Here is a 17356-nt window from a genome sequence, read left to right as displayed (position 1 = left end):
GTAAACAACGCACTTCATTTCTCAGTCTAAGATTATATTCTATCAATATAGATGTGCTGGATAAAAAGAAGCATGGGTTTGGCCATGACAAAAACTGGTAAACATAGAAGTCAACAATGCAATTTGTCTGGTTACGATGCAGAACAGAAAGATGTAGTGGAGTCCCTGTTTGGCACAATCAACATTCCTACAGCTTGGTAGGGCCTCAAGAAAATGGTCTTTATTGAAGATCGTCTTAAAAATTCGAAAGCAAAACTCGCTCCCTCTCAGATGTGGGGGATTTCGACAGAAGAATTAGTTTCACTAAGATCCGTGTTTAGCTGCTACAACGGTCTAAGAATGGGGTCGTGGCTTTTATTCTTTTGCACGTGGTATTTTGAGAAGAAATGAGCGTCTGACAGGCACAATGAGCATTTTAACTGTTGACATTTGCTTACATTCGGAATCCATGACAGTTGCATTGTGGGACACTCGAAAACTTCCGAAGCTTATTCGTGTGAAACAGGATCCCGTCAAGGTTGGCGTTAGTGAACTCTGATTGGGTATATGCAAAATATGTTTACGCATACGTCCAGTTTAGGAAATTTTCGACCCTTTCTCTTGTGTAGAAAAGAGCGGAAATCATAGCGTGGGAACCTTCTATCCTCCTTGACCTCGCCTTTGTGTGAAAGGCGATTGAAAGCTCGATCCGACGATAGGCGATGTGACACAGTTTCTCAAAAAGCATTCGACACCATGGACCACTCTCTGCTCTCTCCTTCAAATCTGCACTTAAAACACAGCCTCTTCCTTCAACATTACTCCTGTCCACACAAAGCTAGTCCTTTTCACACTCCCCCTTTTCCGCTTTTGCTTCTTTTTTTACTTGTTACCTCTACAGAAACACGATTTCTCAGTTCTTGTTACTCGGTGCTTCTCTGTGTTTTCTATACTTGTCTTTTATTCGTCATCAGTATTGTTGTTTATTCTTCCGTCCCTGTCTTATTCCTGTTGTAAGCGCTAAGAACTTGATCCGCAGGAGTGTGAATATGCGCTGTATAAATCTTCATTTATCATTATACACACGTGCACAAACACACACACACACGTCTTTCTTAAAATGAATTATAAACATGACAGTCACGCATAACATCTCTTTCATGCTCTGCCAATCCCCGGGTAGAATGGACATTTACGAGCTACACATGAGGGTGGGAAGCGGGTATTCTGCTTTAGCAATCAGTTTCTGTAGAATGTATCACAAGACTCAAGTCAGGTTTGGTGACTTTCTGTGTGCTTCAGAACGAGGCTCACGTGCAAATGGAGCTGGCCGAGGACTGCAAGAGGATCGTGTGTCCAGAGAAGGTTAAAGGTCGTCTCCTTTATCTCCAAAAATAAGGCGTCCTGTGGACGTCGGTATCATTGATATAGTACAACATCTCATCGTGTGCCAACTTGTCAATGTAAAGTCAAAGGAATTCTGCGACAGAACAATTCACGGGAACATTTCTCTTTCACGTTCTGCAGAATCATATGAAAATTAATTTGTAATTCCTCCCCCCACCCTCCCACGGGGAAAATCAACAGAAGGAAAGTTTGAGAACTTGTTTTCTCTCAGCATTTTTGGGAGCAGTGTATGTCTCGTCGAATGATCCAGACTTTTTCGACAAGTCAACAGTTTCAGCGAACAGATCCCTTATACAGCGGAAACGTGTGAAAACTCTGAAGGAAGGAACCGTGGATTAAAAAAAAAAACAAAACTTTTTTCCATCTCTTTGCACGGTGTTTGTCATGATGACTTGCAAGTCGTGCCGAAAGCTGGAGTGTACTTTCTTCGTCTTCATCGTGGTGTCCGCCATGTTTCTGCTTGCCTTGTCCGGCGTGTATCTTCAAGAAACGAACTTTCACTTCAGGGAGTACCTCAGAGACCGGCGACAAGAATACAAGAGAGAAGACGACAGATGGGAACAGACCGAGGAGAGAGGTTCCCAAGTGGAGCGGACGACCTGGAATGAGGTTACGAGCACTGATAACCCAGACCTGACAACAGATCCTCCATGGCTCAGTGCCTCCTTTCAACAGCTGCAACCTTTTGTGACCAACCAGAGCCACCCGTTCGGCATCAATTACGCCATCGAGAATCCAGATGCGTGTGGAAACGACAGTGTGGATCTTCTGATCCTAATCCAGAGTTTGCCGTCCAACTTCAATCTACGGCGTGCTGTGCGCGAGACGTGGGCCGCCACCAACGTGCTTCACGGGGTGAACATCCAGCGCGTGTTCCTGCTGGGCAGCACGGACAAGAACGAGATGCACCAGCTACGCATCAACAGCGAGCAGGCGGCCCACGGCGACATCGTGCAGGGGCGCTTTAAGGATTCCACCACCAACACGACCATCAAGGCCGTAATGGGACTGGAGTGGGTAAACCGCCATTGCCCACAGACCCGCTTCGTGCTGAAGGCCGACGACAACGTCTTCATCAACATCTTCGCAGTGATTGAGCAGGTGCTTGCGGGATTCGAGTCCAACGCCATGCGCACCTTCTTGTGCCACACCATCCCCGCCAACACTTCCGCCATCGAGAGGAACCCTAAGCGCAAGTGGTACGTGGAGCCGGACTTGCTAAAGGACCGCTTGCACTGGCCAACATACTGCTTAGGCTACTTTGTGCTGCTGACCCCGGACATCGTCCCAGCGCTGTACGAGGCTTCTTTCAACGCTACCTACGTCTACGTGGAAGATGCGTTCGTGTACGGTATCTTACCGGAAAAGGAAGGTAGCGACATCTTCTCCTGGCAAGATCTTCAACAAAATCTCACTCAGAATGCCAATAATCTGCTTCAGCAGTATTCCGATCTGAAACGACCTTTGACCTTTGTGGCAGGACCGGTAAGGAACGAGAACGACATGAACAAACTGTGGAGGGCCACTCTGGCAAGACTTAGCATCTGGGCTCAGCAGCGGGCGAGGGTGACGAGATTTCGTCGGCAGATGGGGCACGTCACTCTGTGACAGGACGAAATCAGGGGTACCAACATGTGTTCTTTGACCCATGAACTATCACGCTCCATTCTCTGCAAAGATCGTTTACAAGATAAAAAAAAGACTATATGAAATATGAAACTGCCTCTGATAAATCTCGTGCATACAGTTCGTTCGTTACAGTCCCGCTTACTGTGGACTTTTATTACCACTACTACGTAACATTTACTACCTCTAAAGTAATTTCACTATCACTAAATTAAGGGTTTCAGGGTATCACCGACAGGCATTTCATGGTCCGGCTGATCTGTGACATGCAAAACATGCAAATGACATGTCGCAAGTGACCTGCCTCAAGGATGAACAATCCCTGTCACAATAACTAATTGACATAGGGGAGCTAAAGGATTGGTTTTAGCTTTTTGGAGACGAATGTTGGGAAAATATGAGATTTTTTTTTGTTGGCATGGGACGTGGAGGATATGGAACTAACTTTCCTACTCCCCTGACAATCAACTGACAGGTGCAAGGGGCTGCCAGCTTTGAAATGCTTTGGTACAAACATAAATGAAGGATTTTTGGATGAAACTCCACAGTGTCGGGTCTGGAGTTCTGGGGACAGTGTTTGGGCCCACTGTTGCGTTTGTACCTTTAACGGCCACCTGCTCGTCATTGAGAAGGCTGGCAAGATTCGTAAACAAGGGTAACAATATAATGGACTTTAAACAGCTATCAGCAGCCGATCTTTATGTTTATGCTGTCACAAGGAAGGCCACTCAGATGCTCAAAACCTTCTCCCGCCCAGCATTGAAATACCATCTTGTGACAGGAGGTACCAAGTGCAACCCAGACCAGAGGCTCTGTATGCTGGCAGCCATCACTATCTTAAATAGTAAACACTTAAGGACTATTTTGTATTCTTAACATTATTTGTGCGTGTGTCAGTGTGTGTGTGTGTGTGCATGTGTGTGTTTTTAGATAACATAATCATTAAGCAACATCTCATCTTTTTTTGAGTGTCCTTTGTGGGAACCGAAGGCAAATTTCTTGCAAAAGGACTTGCGCCTTTCACAGATAATAAAGATTGATCTGATATGTCAATGCCTCCCTATAGAAACTGCATTTTTGTCCTCGAGATGCACGTGTTTCCCAAAGGCAAGAAAAACAATTTCGCATAAAGTTTTCCACTCTCAATTGTCTGTCTGCCTGTTTGTCAGTCTTATTTTGTTTCTGTTGTTAAGTCTAGGTACATTCAATAACGCAGCTGGGAATGACACGTGCTGTATCTTGCAATGCCTCCGCTTGGCAACCAATTAAAACGCACACACGCACACACGTACGCACGAATATATATCGTCTCTTACCAGAGATGGACGAGAAGTAGTTTTTTTGGTTTCCGTAAAACTGTGGCAGGATTAGCTTCCCACGTGACTATATCGCTTAATGGTCCAAAGTGGGTTTAGTGAGCACGCGTTGTTTACCATGTAGTAGTATTAGTAGAAATAATAATAATAATAAATCTGTTTTGGGGAGGCCATCTGGCCCATGTCAACATCACATACTGCTGGTTTCACGAATGTCAGTAATGGGTGGCTGTACACGATCAACATTTCAATAACGTTTGAGGTTTTAACTTAATAGTAAACAATATGATGACATTCAGTACTGAGCTGTTATATGTACACTGTCATGGTGTTCTCATTTTCAGGTATTCTGTTATGTAGAGGGCAACATTAGTAGCTATACTTCCCTTAAGGTTCTTACACAAAATTTGTCTGTTTGTGGGTTCTTACAAATTAGTAATAAAACAGTTTAAGAAAGAACGGTGCAGTTTGAAGTCTGTTTTCGGCGGTGAATACGAATTTTTTCAAGAAATTTCTTTAAGTGAATTGAACACCAGAATTAAGAACGTTGCTCAGAATGTATACAGTACGAATACTGCTGTACAGAATGTGTACATCAGTAAAGCTGTAATTACACTTCCTTGCCATGGCTTCTGTCTGTACAAATATATGTAATCTCACACACTTGTCTATGTCGACAAACATAACATTGCAGCTACAAATGGATCTCGGTATCGAGTTGCATCAGTGATATATGTTTCATATGGTATTGTCTACCCTTCTGTAACGAACTAATTTTTTATATATGTGTGAGTGTGTGTGAGAGAGAGAGGGACAAGCATCAATAATATATTTTTAGTCTTTTAATAAAAACAGATTCAAGATCCAAACTGACAGTTTTTTTTTGTGAGGTTCCAACTGGTGTCTTGTATGTTGTATGTTGTATGTATATTCAAGCATTGCCTTGCGGACAGTTTACAATGGTTTTTTCCCGTTCGTTTCTTACAGCTTTTGCGTTCAGCAAAGCAAGACTATCGCGTCCCAGAACAGCTTAAAATGAAAGGTGATCCTTATCTTTATTGCGAAATGTTTGTTCTTTTTACGGTGTCTGGGTAAGATTCGCGAAAAGATAGCCAGGTAAAACAAAAGGTGTGAACAAAACAAAAGAAAAAAACAAAAATAAAACAGCCAGGTGACGTAGCGGTAAAGTCCTTGTCACCGAGACAGTAAAGGTTGAGAGCTCTGAACTCAACTGTATTATGATCACTCCAAACTTGATGTAGCATCTAGTTACAGAACATTATGTATCGTCAGCTGTTTGTTCAGTGTAAAACAATGACAAACAGTAACGAACCTCTTTTCTTCCGCCTAACTGTGCAATGAAATGTAGTCAATTTTTTCTATATGCTAATTTATTTTTCAATATTTTACATCAATACGTTAAAGACAACATCGCTGCACACAATAACTGGTGTTATGTGTATTTTTATTTTTTGGTCTCAGGGCAACTATGGCTTTCCTGACCACTCGCTCTAATTAGGAGCAGATCATCAAAATTGCGAGAGTGGCAACTAAAGAAGAACCGGATGAGATCTGGCTTTAGAGAAAGCGAGATCATCAAAGTGTGAGAGCGAAGTTTCTGCGAGAAGTCAGCGAGATCTCGCGAATCGAGGGGACGAGAGGAGCGAGAAGGTTTTACTTGTGTCTTCTCAATCAAAAGAAGAGAAAGTCTGCCTCAGGTAAAGACCAACAAATCCCAGTGAGAAATGAGTTCCTGTTCCTGCACCAAATACGGCCTTCACTTGTGTATCATAGTTTGTCTTCTCCTTGCTCCGCCATTACTGTACTGGATGACTTTCTTCTTCGACTCGAACAAGCTGAGGGTGGATCTTGGTGACGTTGAGCTTCCAGGGGTGTACAAGAGTGTCGTTCGTAACCAAGATGGCAGTCTTGACCTCATCATTAACATCCCGGCAGCCATGGAGGTCGTGCAGCGGTTGTACGAGCGCCAGGAGATGGTCAAGAGAAACGCACGTCTGCAACGGGAGTTGAGTGCGGGGGAGTACAAAACCTTCTACCCGCTCACCACCGACTCTCCTTACGTCATTAGCAGCCCGGACGTGTGTCAGGGGGTGGACCCGTTACACGTGCTGGTGGTGGTACACACGGCGGTTACCAACTTTCAGGTACTGTATCATTAGAGGGCTACACAAGAACAAAACTCTAATTACTGCTTTGAACTCATGACGAGAGAATAGTTTTTCTTTCTGGATTAGAGAAGAGTAGACCAATAATATTCAGATGATCACAAAGCAAAAATTGCAATTAAAAGCATGACTGTTTTGCACTTATGTAAAGTCTATCTACCTGTACCGTTGTGAGTGGGTTCATGTAAAAGACGTAACGAAGACGTAATACGTTGTAGCGCCGAAACCTGTTACGAGAGACGTGGGCCAACAAGAATCTGCTGACCAATCGCACTCTTCGTATCGCCTTCATGTTGGGCCTACCGACTGACGTCACCACCCAGGTCATGGTGGAGAACGAGCAGGCGGTCTACGGCGACATTGTGCAAGGGCGCTTCAAAGACACATACCACAATCTCACTCATAAAGGTTTGTCTAGCATTTCAAGAAACACATACCACAACCATTACACACAAACGTACGTTATTTCAATTTTTTTTAAAAGGACTCTACAAATGCCACCATTTTGCTTACTAAAGCTCTCGTTGGCTCGGCACCAGCACCACCACCAGCACACAAATAGTTCCAAATAGCACCTCCAACAGACGGCACCAATCCCACGGGAACGACAAATGAGCCCCCTACACAAAAGTTCACTGATCAACAAAGGTCAAGCTGACTTGAACTGCGCAGATCTGCACGCAGAAAAGAACTTTAGCCACCGAAACGGAAAAGGCATCGCATTCCACACGCACAATGGCCCGTCAACAACATACACAATCACAAGACTCACACGAGGAAGACGTCAGATAAAACAGAAATCCGACCACCGAACTTGTATTACTGGACTGCTTGCCAACGATTTTTTTTCCAGTTAACTGCTAAAACGAGGCTGATGTGTACAAAGCTTCCGGTTTAGTCACATTCATTGTTTAGGCTCGCCGAGACTAACAGCGGAGAACTTCGCAAGAGGCTAAGCGCTGATCTCGGCAGACAGCAACCCACCTATACACATCCGTGGTCAGTTAGGCGAGGGGACATCATTCTCTCTCTCTATCACCAGTTTCTATGGAAAGTGAGGTTCCTGTGTAAGTTGGTTGGTGTGGGGAGTGTGTATGTGTGGGGGAGTTAAGTACTTTTCTTGAGTCCCACAAGAGCAGTATGTCAGGGTCGCCGCTGCGGAACTCGATTATTTCCTATGAAAAGTATCGCAAACTGTCTCTCAGGAACTGTTTATCTCAGTGGCTCTCTTCGGTTTGCCACTGTAGACTTTCTGAACCAGGAACTGGACGAGAGACATTGGGAAGACGCTCTTTTTGTTTCTAAGACCTAAATCGTTTAATTTTGTCTACCCATATCCTTTTAACATTCAATTTACGAAACTTTCAAAGCTGGCCTCAAACCCCTCCCCCCCTTTTCGCAAAGATCTTTTATGATCCGACCCGCTTTTCCCAAACTATCTCACTTTTAATTATTCTTCGTTCATGCTTTCCCTGCTCCTGCTCCTCCTCATCATCATCACGATGTATTCAAGGTACTGTTCACTGTTCACAGGCGTGCTGGCGTACCGGTGGATCCAAGAGTATTGCCCGCACGCCAAGCTCATCGTAAAGGTGGATGACGACATGTTTGTCAACCCTTTCGTTCTCCACGAGGTCTTCTACAAGGAGCACAGCCAAGCTTCTCGCCGCATTGTCTGCCACGTTCGTCTCAAAAGCACGTCGTCCATTTTACGCGGACAGAATTCGAAGTGGAGGGTACTATTCTTTGGTGTTTTCATTTTGGCTTTGTTTACTTGTTTGTTATTTTTGTTTTAATTAATTTGCTTATATATATATACACTGCTTTTTAACGATGAATTTCAACTGTTGTCAATTCCTTGAAGATCGTGTCATCTCTCCCCCCAAAAATAGATTTTCATTGATTCATTTAAATGTAATTTAAAATTGGAAGCTGATGACTTTAAAAAAGGAAACCTGTGGCTAGCTAACCGTCTGCAAGACATTGCTATATAAGGTAATTAGGATTTAAAAAAAAAAAGCAGAATATAAAGGTGAAGATGTTTAGCAGGACTAAGTGTAATTATCCAAACCAGTCAGCCGGAAGACAACCTCAGTTTACAGCACTCTCTAGTCTAAGGGAAGTGCAGCCAGGTGTGACAGTCGACATGCTTACGGCAGGTATCAATGCCAGGTGCAGCCAGGAATCCTGTTTTGCCAGACAAGCCCCGCCTTGAAGTGCAGAAGCCGTAGAACTAGTCATGGAATATTTTAAGAACACCAATACCGAAAGCTGATTCTCTGCCCACCTATCTTTTTATACGTGTGTGGACATGGTGGAAGCGTTTTGCGAAGGTGTTCTTGGAACTCATTTCCTGGCCTATACCTTCCTCTAAGCTTTTATCATCAAGTAAAGAAAAAAAATATGTTCTCCACGGCGATCTCAACTTTTGCAATCCGACCTCCGCTTTTCTGCACCAGCTTGCGATGTCACACGAACAGGAAAACGGAAGACTTTTTTTAAAAAAAATTATTATTTATTCCGGTTGGCAGCAGATTTTCAAAGGCTAGGAACGCGAAACTCACGCACTTCTTTGTTCACCTTCACAGACTCTGACATTAGGTTCTCACCGCTCGAGACTTTCTTCGCTGGGACTTGCTGACCTCTCCATGAGGTTCAACTGCAGCCGTCGTGTCTCTCTACAGCACAAAAGGAGGCTCAGCTTTCGGCCTTACACAATAAAATATACAATCGCCTGGAACACAATAGCAAGTGTCTGTGAAGGAGATACGAGAACCGAGTGCACAGCCATATGCATTTCACAAGAGTCAAACGAGGGTAAAACCTCCTACAAACCTACACATTCTTCAAGATCTTAAAAAATACATAATACAAAAGATGAACATAATATTTCAGCTGCTTAAATCCAAGTGACTGCTAGGTTGCCGATGTTTGTGAAGGTAGCTCATTATCGTTGACTAATTTTGTACTTTTTTTAATCCCGTTTTTCTACCCTAATAAAAAAAAAAAAACTCCTATTAGCTCGCACCTTTCTCCCTAATAAACAAAATGTGCTAACATGGCGAACCGAAAAGTCAGAGAATAGAACACTACTGAGCTAAAAAGCAGTAGCTGTAGGTTATGAATGCATAAAAACATTCTTAGGACACCTGCACTTCCTCTCTTTTCCTGTCTTCTAGGTTGTTTGTTTGTTTTTTAACTCTTAAGCTGTTGGGACTTTCACGCTGTTGAATGTATTCTCAGCGGGCATCAAAGAGAATCCTGTTGACTAATGGGCTAAGGCGTGCACCTGCAAATTACCCGCCCCAGGCTGTCGTGTACTCTCATGATATGCTTTTTAACGCAGTGAAGTAGAACTGTGGTAATGTTGGAAAAGCACACGTCATGCAAGACATGTGATGGGCGTTACAAGGGCAGCAAAAGTAGTGACATGAGTACATCAGTCAGATGAACTCTTAGTTTCTTAAGAGAGAGAGAGAGATCAACGTTTGATAAATCGTAAATTATTTATTAAAGCCAATGTTAGCTTTTTCTGCTCTTCTGCACCCAGTTTTTTTTTGAGGTGAGGGTAGGGGTAATCAGCTTTTATTTTTGCCTCTTTTTACTTTCTTTCAGTCTTCTTACAATTCCTCTCCTGTAAAATTTGATAAATTTAAGGCTTTAATAATTTTTCTGTGTCGTCTGTAAGAGCTTCTTCCTTAATTACATTTCGTTTTTATAAACTATTTAACCAAATTAGTAATGAGTATTTTAAGAACTAAAACTAATCCATTACTTACAAAAAAAGTAAAACTTGTGATATCATTCATTTCTACCAGCGTTACCTCTGCTGAAAACCTGTCAACCGAAGAAAATGAAATATCTTTGTAATATTGAAAACTGAAGAAAAAAACCCATTCACAGATAATTCACCACAAAGTGGAGAGCACAGGACATGCAAATCTTCAAGTTAACAAAGAAATCACCTCACAGTCGATCTTCGACTGAAAGACCACTTGAATGGTTCGCGTGTTTTGCAGATATCGGTAGATGTAGGCGATAATGACCTTTGAACTTTTCGTACTAAATTAGCAGTTCTGAAAAACTCGTAGTTCTGAATACTGTGGACTTTCAACGTCCGAAAAATCAGAGATGTCTTTTATTCTATCTGTGTTTGGTGCTCACTACTGGCAACCTTGTGAATGGTGGGTTGGCGTGACGTAGTAAACTGTTAGCATGACGTAGTACAATGTTTTCATGACGTAGTACACTGTTATCAGCTCTCGTAGATCGCAGATGCAAGCCGTAGTGAATAATTAATTAACGGATGGGTTTTGGGAGCTGAAATTTACAGGTTAGTTGTATATCGCCTATATCTACTGATATCTGAAAAAAATGCAAACCATTCAGGTTGGTCTTTAAGCATGTTTAAAAATGGAGCCTCTTATACCAAGTTTTGACATTGAGTAAACTGTGTAGTGGGGTGTGGGTGGGGACTGGTGTTTTACGCCGAGCCAGAATATAAGGCTATATCACGGCAAAGCAACCAGTCCTGTAAACAAATGCTAGAGTAAACAGTAACTGGCAAAGAACTCCTACTGCTAGTACTACTACTAATAATAATACTAAAATGCCGTCTTTATCTTTGTCTTCTTCTTCTCTATCAGGTTGAGGACTACGAGTTCAGGGGATATAACCACTACCCTGTCGACTACTGTAATGGCTACACGGTGCTCATCACTCCGGACATCGTGCGCGCCATGTTCCAGGCTTCACGCGCCACACCCTTCTTCTGGGTGGACGACGTGTACCTGTACGGCCTGCTGCCGCAGCGGGTGGGCCGCGTGGAGTACGTGGACATCAAGAGTAACATGAGCTTGAAGTTCCAGACCGGCCTGGAGTGCTACCAGAAGACTGTCTGCAGCCTGCTGGCCGTCAACGTCCGCAACGAGGGCGACATGCTGCAGCTGTGGAAGATGGCGCTGGCACAAGCTAGTCCGCGCATGCGCGACATGCTTAACAAGGCTTTCCTCGTGACTGCGTAGGTCACGTGCTCTGGCTGCTTCGGGGCTCGATCCGTATCTAATGATGAGGGATTTTTAGGGAGTTTTATGTCCCTTGCTAATGGCAGTTGGGTGTAGCAACCATGCATGCTAAATCTGACTTGCGATCCGGGGGTGGGGATTAATACCCCAGCATGTCTTTGTTGAACAAAACCACTCCAGCATGGCGAAGGGCAACATAAGATATAAAAGTCTTAAGTCCCTTTTACTGACATTTCTTGACTTTGTTGTCGATCATGCAGCTTCTTCTGATGTCAGACATCACAGACATTAATGGCAGCACTCTCAAGGCTCTTCCAAATAAATTAAAAACGGGGATGTGTGTGTGCTTCCTATTATTTCCCATTTATGATTTGTATAGCTGTATGTCTTTATCTTTTTTTCTGTTTATCTTTCTTTATCTTTATCAGTCAATCTGCTATTTGTTCCAGTCATTTCTCGCCTTCGCCGTGCTGTTACCTTTGTTGTCGGCACGGGGTAAAAATACAGTGATGGTTGGGTGTCCTGGGTTCAGCTCTCGTCTTGGACACGTTGTTCTTTCTCTGCATGTGGCATCTGTTTACAGGGCTGGCTACCTTCCCGTGATATAGCCTTAGTTGCAGGCTCGGTGTAAAACCCCGCCCCCGCCCAAAACGGAAGTTATTCTGTTAATTTATGTTAAGGTATGACTTCTGATGTACTACGATAGTACAAGGACTTCACTGCCAAACTAGATCTGGATTTTATTTGTATTTTTTTTTTTTAAATAAGAAAAAAACGTATTTTTGCCACTAGTTTTCTTTTTTATTCCGTAACGCCTTTCTGTTTGCTTGCTGATTCATTTCATCTGACCATCTGGTCAGTCGACACTTTGAGCAGGTGTACTAATGTAACTTGTCTTATAATATGTCTTGTAATATGTGCTGGTCCTGCGAACTGATGGGGAGTCGAGTATAATTAACTTATTCCTTTTGCATTATGGTTCTTTAGTGCTTTGTGTAAATCCAAGTTTGTTCTATTCTAACCGTTTGCATTACTTTCTACAAAGTTTATAAACTTTAATTGTTTTGTGAATTTTAAATTCAAAGCAATTATATTGTAAATGTGCATGTATAAGCCGATGGCTTCAAATGAAAATAGAACAAATGTTGGCAAAAGTTTTAACTTCACTGAGGTTGATGTCATTATTTTCCACGCCACTGACATCGACGTCAGGCACCCTACAAGAGATAGAAGGGTGAGGGGAAGGGCGGCAGGTCATGCAGAGACACCCGAACCACAGACACGCTCTATCAGCATATGTGACATAGTGTACGGACTGTGACATAGTATTGCCTTGGCAGGAATGTGGAGCAGGGGCTGGGAAAAGGATTGGGAGAAATTAGACGGGGCTGGGAATAAGAGTGTCAACAAAATGTTTATAAAGACTGGGCTATGTCTGCAGGACGGATCACAGCTGGAGGTCATCTATCCTAGCGACAGCAACGCCTCCACCGTTCATCTGCGCAGACAGGTTTAGTTTTGTCACAAAACATTATTTGAAATCACTTTTTCTCGTTCTTGCAGTCGACTGCTATAGCAGCTCCGTCTACTCACCGACTAATCATTTCCCCAGCTTTATTTTCATTGGCCCCTCTGCCCCTAGCAACCAAGCATTCTCAAGATCACAGGTCAATGTCCTCTCACTATCAACCGCTGTCGTCTAGACTACGGCAATGTTAAAGGCCTAATCTCCGGTCACTGACTTCCTACGTAGGTCACGCGTAGGATACGACAAGTAGGGTGAATATCTTAATGGTCCTTAGAGGATGACAGATTCATAAATAATCTTGTCTACTAATTGTCAAGAGCTACTGTCACTTGAAGTCTGACGCACTCCTCGCGAGTGTGGTGGGCGTGTGGGCGGTGTGGGCGGGATGGAGAAGTTTACTTCACTCCTAGTGGATTGGAAGGAGCTTGTTCCAGTGATAGCAAAGTCTTTGGTGTTAGTAGCGCAAGATACCTATCGGGATGCCACACAATTAAGGGCTAGCGGCAATGCACACATATTTTTTAGAATTCTTCTTTCATGTGTGTGTGTGTGAGAGAGAGAGACAACGTAACTGATGATGGAAGGTGACGGTACTCAACATACCTTCTAAACTATGTTTTTTTTAAATGGAATTTTCTTAGCCTCTTCGTTACTAATCGTTATCCAAGATACCTGTCATCATCTTGCGAGAAATATGCTAGAGCTAGAAAATTATTTTAGATTGAGTGTTTAAAACTTGTATCGATAGTCAGTGTCTACACTTCTTTCAAATCAATTGAAAGTTTAAATAAAAATAAAATTCTCTTTTTGTCGTTTTTGGCTTTGTTATTTGTCAGAATACAGAAACACTTAATTCGGTAGTTAATAGAACAGTCGGTCTGCACACTATAGTGCATCTCACACCTGTTCTTCAGTCACCCCACTGGCTCTCTGTATGGAAGTGTATTGTTTGTGAGCTCCTGTAAAAGATCTTTTCATGCACGAGAAACACATCTCTTAAGTTCTTTTTCAGAAGGATGGACCCGTTTATTTGCAGCTTTTGTCTCCCTGCATCATGGGGACACCAAAAGCGTTTGGGAACCATGGAATTCTAGGATGCGGCATTTGTGACATGGAACCCTCTGCCCCTTGTGTTGATTCAAGCATTCTGCAGCAGTTCTTTCACGTGTGGTTGAAAGTTCTTAGCAGGTTATCTGTCAACCGTCAGCCTCACCAGCTCTTAACCTCTCCCTTTCCACTCACCATACATCACTTCCGCATTTCCACTCTCATCTCACCTTGGTTGGTTATTGAGCGCGCAGGGAATCTTCGTGTGCACGCGAAAGTCGGTGACAGTAGGTCTTCATTCACACAGTAAAACCACGAACTAATATCTATACTATACACGTCCATGGTAAAACACTGGGATTAAAACTGGTTTGTAAATATCTCCTTAACTTTCTTTACTTTGTATCGACTTTCTTTACTTTGTATCGATGCAAAACAATCAGCGGGACATACAACGCAATGATTACAGCAGAATATCAACATGTTACGCAGTTTCACCGAAAATATAATAAAGCCTCGGCTCAAAAGAGAGGGGGGAGGGAGACATCGTGAAAGAGATGGGGGTAGAGAAAAGATCTAGACGATATAAATAAATGGCAGTTCTCGCCACAGATCACTTCTCACTTTTTTTCACACGGTTTTAGATGTTCAAAATTGCTTTTCTTGCCTGAAGGATGTTTGTGCATAAGTTTGAAAGTGTCTTTATACAGAAAAAAGTAACTTGCAGCGCATTGTAACACCACATGTTAGTTGTGAACCTGACATCAAAAGTACCTTGATCCGTTAGAATCGCGACACTTGTGGATGGTCTATGCTTCTCTTTCCTTCTTTTGTGAACCTGAGTTCAAAAGAACATTGCATGGTGGTCTGAACACCTCTCAACTGCGCGACCCTCTTTTATCGTTTGTTTGTGTGTGCGCGTGTTCGTAAATGAGTAACTCGTCTAACACACCTAATTCTGTGTGGCTGTGGTTTGAATCGACTTTGAGCTGTGACCAAAAGTACCGCGGACAATGGTCAAATCGACTCGTGCGTCATCTGATAGGTAAATGGTCCAATCGACATAAAAAAAACATCTAATGCCCATCACCTTGTGTAAAGCACTGTGGCTAATATCCGAAAATGTCACCATTTTATTTATCAATTAAACAGGTAAAGAAGTTGGGCGTAATGGCAAGGGGCGGAGGTCAAAACAGTAAGCCAAAGACAATATAACTCAAAACAATTTATGAAGCGCTATCTTGACAAGTGAAGAGCTGAGAAGGTCAGTTCAAGTTAGAGTTATGAGTCATAGAAGTGTTCGCATCGAGTCCTTCCGTCGTTCATGTGTAAAGGGAAATAACCTCAGAAATCAGAATAGCTATAAAGCAGTTGCCTCCCATGTAGCAGAAATCGCAGTGGGTGTTGTTGACAGAATCTTCCGTGCCAATTCAAAATGTTATCACCGTCGGGTGATCAGGCGTTCGTTGGACTGGTCTAACATAGACATCCTGCAGAACGTTTGATCCACCGGAGATGAAGAATGCAATATAGGCCACTTCAGACCCAGCATCTGCGCTACCATGGAGGTGTAGAGGTGGATTGCCATCTGTCTGCCAAGACCAACGCTTACCTCTTGCGAAGTTCTCCGCTGTTAGTCTCGGCAAAGAATGTGACTAAACCGGAAGCTATGTCGTCTAATGCCTCGTTTTAGCCGTTAGCTAGGAAAAAATCGTCTGCCAGCAGTCCAGTAATACAAGAGGCGTGGTGCTAAAGAAAAACATGTTGAAAGTTATGTCCTGTTTTCTTGAACTTAGGCTTTTTGTTAAATAACTACAGCCTTGACATACTAGGAGATACAGACACGGTAGAAGTGTGAGGCGTTTTCAAAATCGCCTGGTCAAGGATACGATTTATACGGAAGAGAGCACGAGGAAAGAAATTTTACAGGTAAACGAAGAGGAGCCAGGGGATAGGTGAGGTCACGCATTACCGCGGTATTTGTTGATAACGACCTGCACACAAGAGACTTTACTTCAATGTCGAATAACTTCCAGCTTGGGGAGGATGACAGCTTCTGTAGTTTTAGACAAGGGAACCCACACTGAGTACAAATATGCAAAACAAAATTTGCAATGTCTATAGAGTCCGAGGTAAATACACTCTAGACGTAAACTGTGGCTATGGTCGAGTGTGTACGCAACGTTGGTCGTACGTACTTCCACGGTACTGAGGTAGGTACGACAATAAGGTGCATCATTTTCATCATTCTCATTTTTCTCACGCACACATACTGACCAAAAAATTCACAGTTAAGTCCACACGTCAAGTCATGAATCCCTAGAAGTGTTCTGCACTTGTCTAGTGCGCCTTGTGTCCTCTGACTACAGTGCGAGAGGACCATGAAAAAAAGGATCCATGCAATACGACAGGAACAAATAATAACGACCATTTTTGTAGAGGGTATGTCTGCTTCGAAAAAGAAAATCTGCAAAATAATACAGAACTGCCTAATTAGATTTTGATTTAACGAATTCCAAGAAGGCTAAAACTCACCCACACGTAAACAAAGACTGAAATAAGCCCTCAATTATTACATCACAGGTTGAGGTGTAGCGACAAAATACTGTTCAGCGTGGATATGACAATCGAATAAATCAAACGACAATTTTAACGGGAACAAAAGACTTCTCGAACAAGTGTTTGTGTAAAAATAGAGTGACAGCAACACACAATTATGCAATTGACTTCGGGATTTTTTTAAAAATTGAGCGCTAGCAATGAAACCGCGTTTAATGTACTGCACAAACTGTATGTTTACTCAGTTTTGTTGTGGACGTTTTTAATTTGCTTTGCTCCAAATCTAGATTTAGACATATCAAGCTAAAGAAAACAAACAGACAAACAAAAAATTAGCTGACTTTAAGAAACAGCAGCATGTGGAAAAAAACAACCAGAATGCCACTAGCCAAGACACCAAAAAGCGCAAATAGGGCGAATAGCACTACAAAGCTGTCTTTAAACCACCATTGCATATTTAAGTTTCTTAAGCTAAAAGAAATAGCTCACCAGTGAGTTCTCGTCCTTTATCTAAGAAACCAACGCTACATCATCTGCAAACTTAACCAACGATAGGCCACAGAGTTATTAGTTTTCCATCACTGCAGTTTATTAAAATGTCGAGTACACCTCCAAATGCTCAGATATTTGCACAATCAAGCTGTTAGTTTGATGTCTATACCAGAGACATAACAAAGTCAAAAC

The 17356-nt window shown here is 42.7% G+C and overlaps 1 protein-coding gene across 1 annotated transcript in view; it reads left to right on the top strand.

Moving 5' to 3' along the window:
• LOC112559579 overlaps positions 1-13870 on the top strand; it is a 31741-nt gene extending 17871 nt beyond the window's left edge. Inside the window, exons 3-7 of the mRNA XM_025230911.1 lie at positions 1282-2993; positions 6079-6493; positions 6733-6922; positions 8048-8250; positions 11161-13870. Coding sequence (XP_025086696.1) covers positions 1771-2993; positions 6079-6493; positions 6733-6922; positions 8048-8250; positions 11161-11538 — 2409 coding nt within the window. The 5' untranslated portion in view covers positions 1282-1770 and the 3' untranslated portion in view covers positions 11539-13870. The remainder of the gene's footprint in view (positions 1-1281; positions 2994-6078; positions 6494-6732; positions 6923-8047; positions 8251-11160) is intronic.
• Positions 13871-17356: the final 3486 nt, after the last annotated feature.

The sequence above is a fragment of the Pomacea canaliculata genome, linkage group LG3, assembly GCF_003073045.1.
Source record: "Pomacea canaliculata isolate SZHN2017 linkage group LG3, ASM307304v1, whole genome shotgun sequence".
NCBI lineage: Eukaryota > Metazoa > Mollusca > Gastropoda > Architaenioglossa > Ampullariidae > Pomacea > Pomacea canaliculata.
This window is presented reverse-complemented; position numbering and strand designations above follow the sequence as displayed.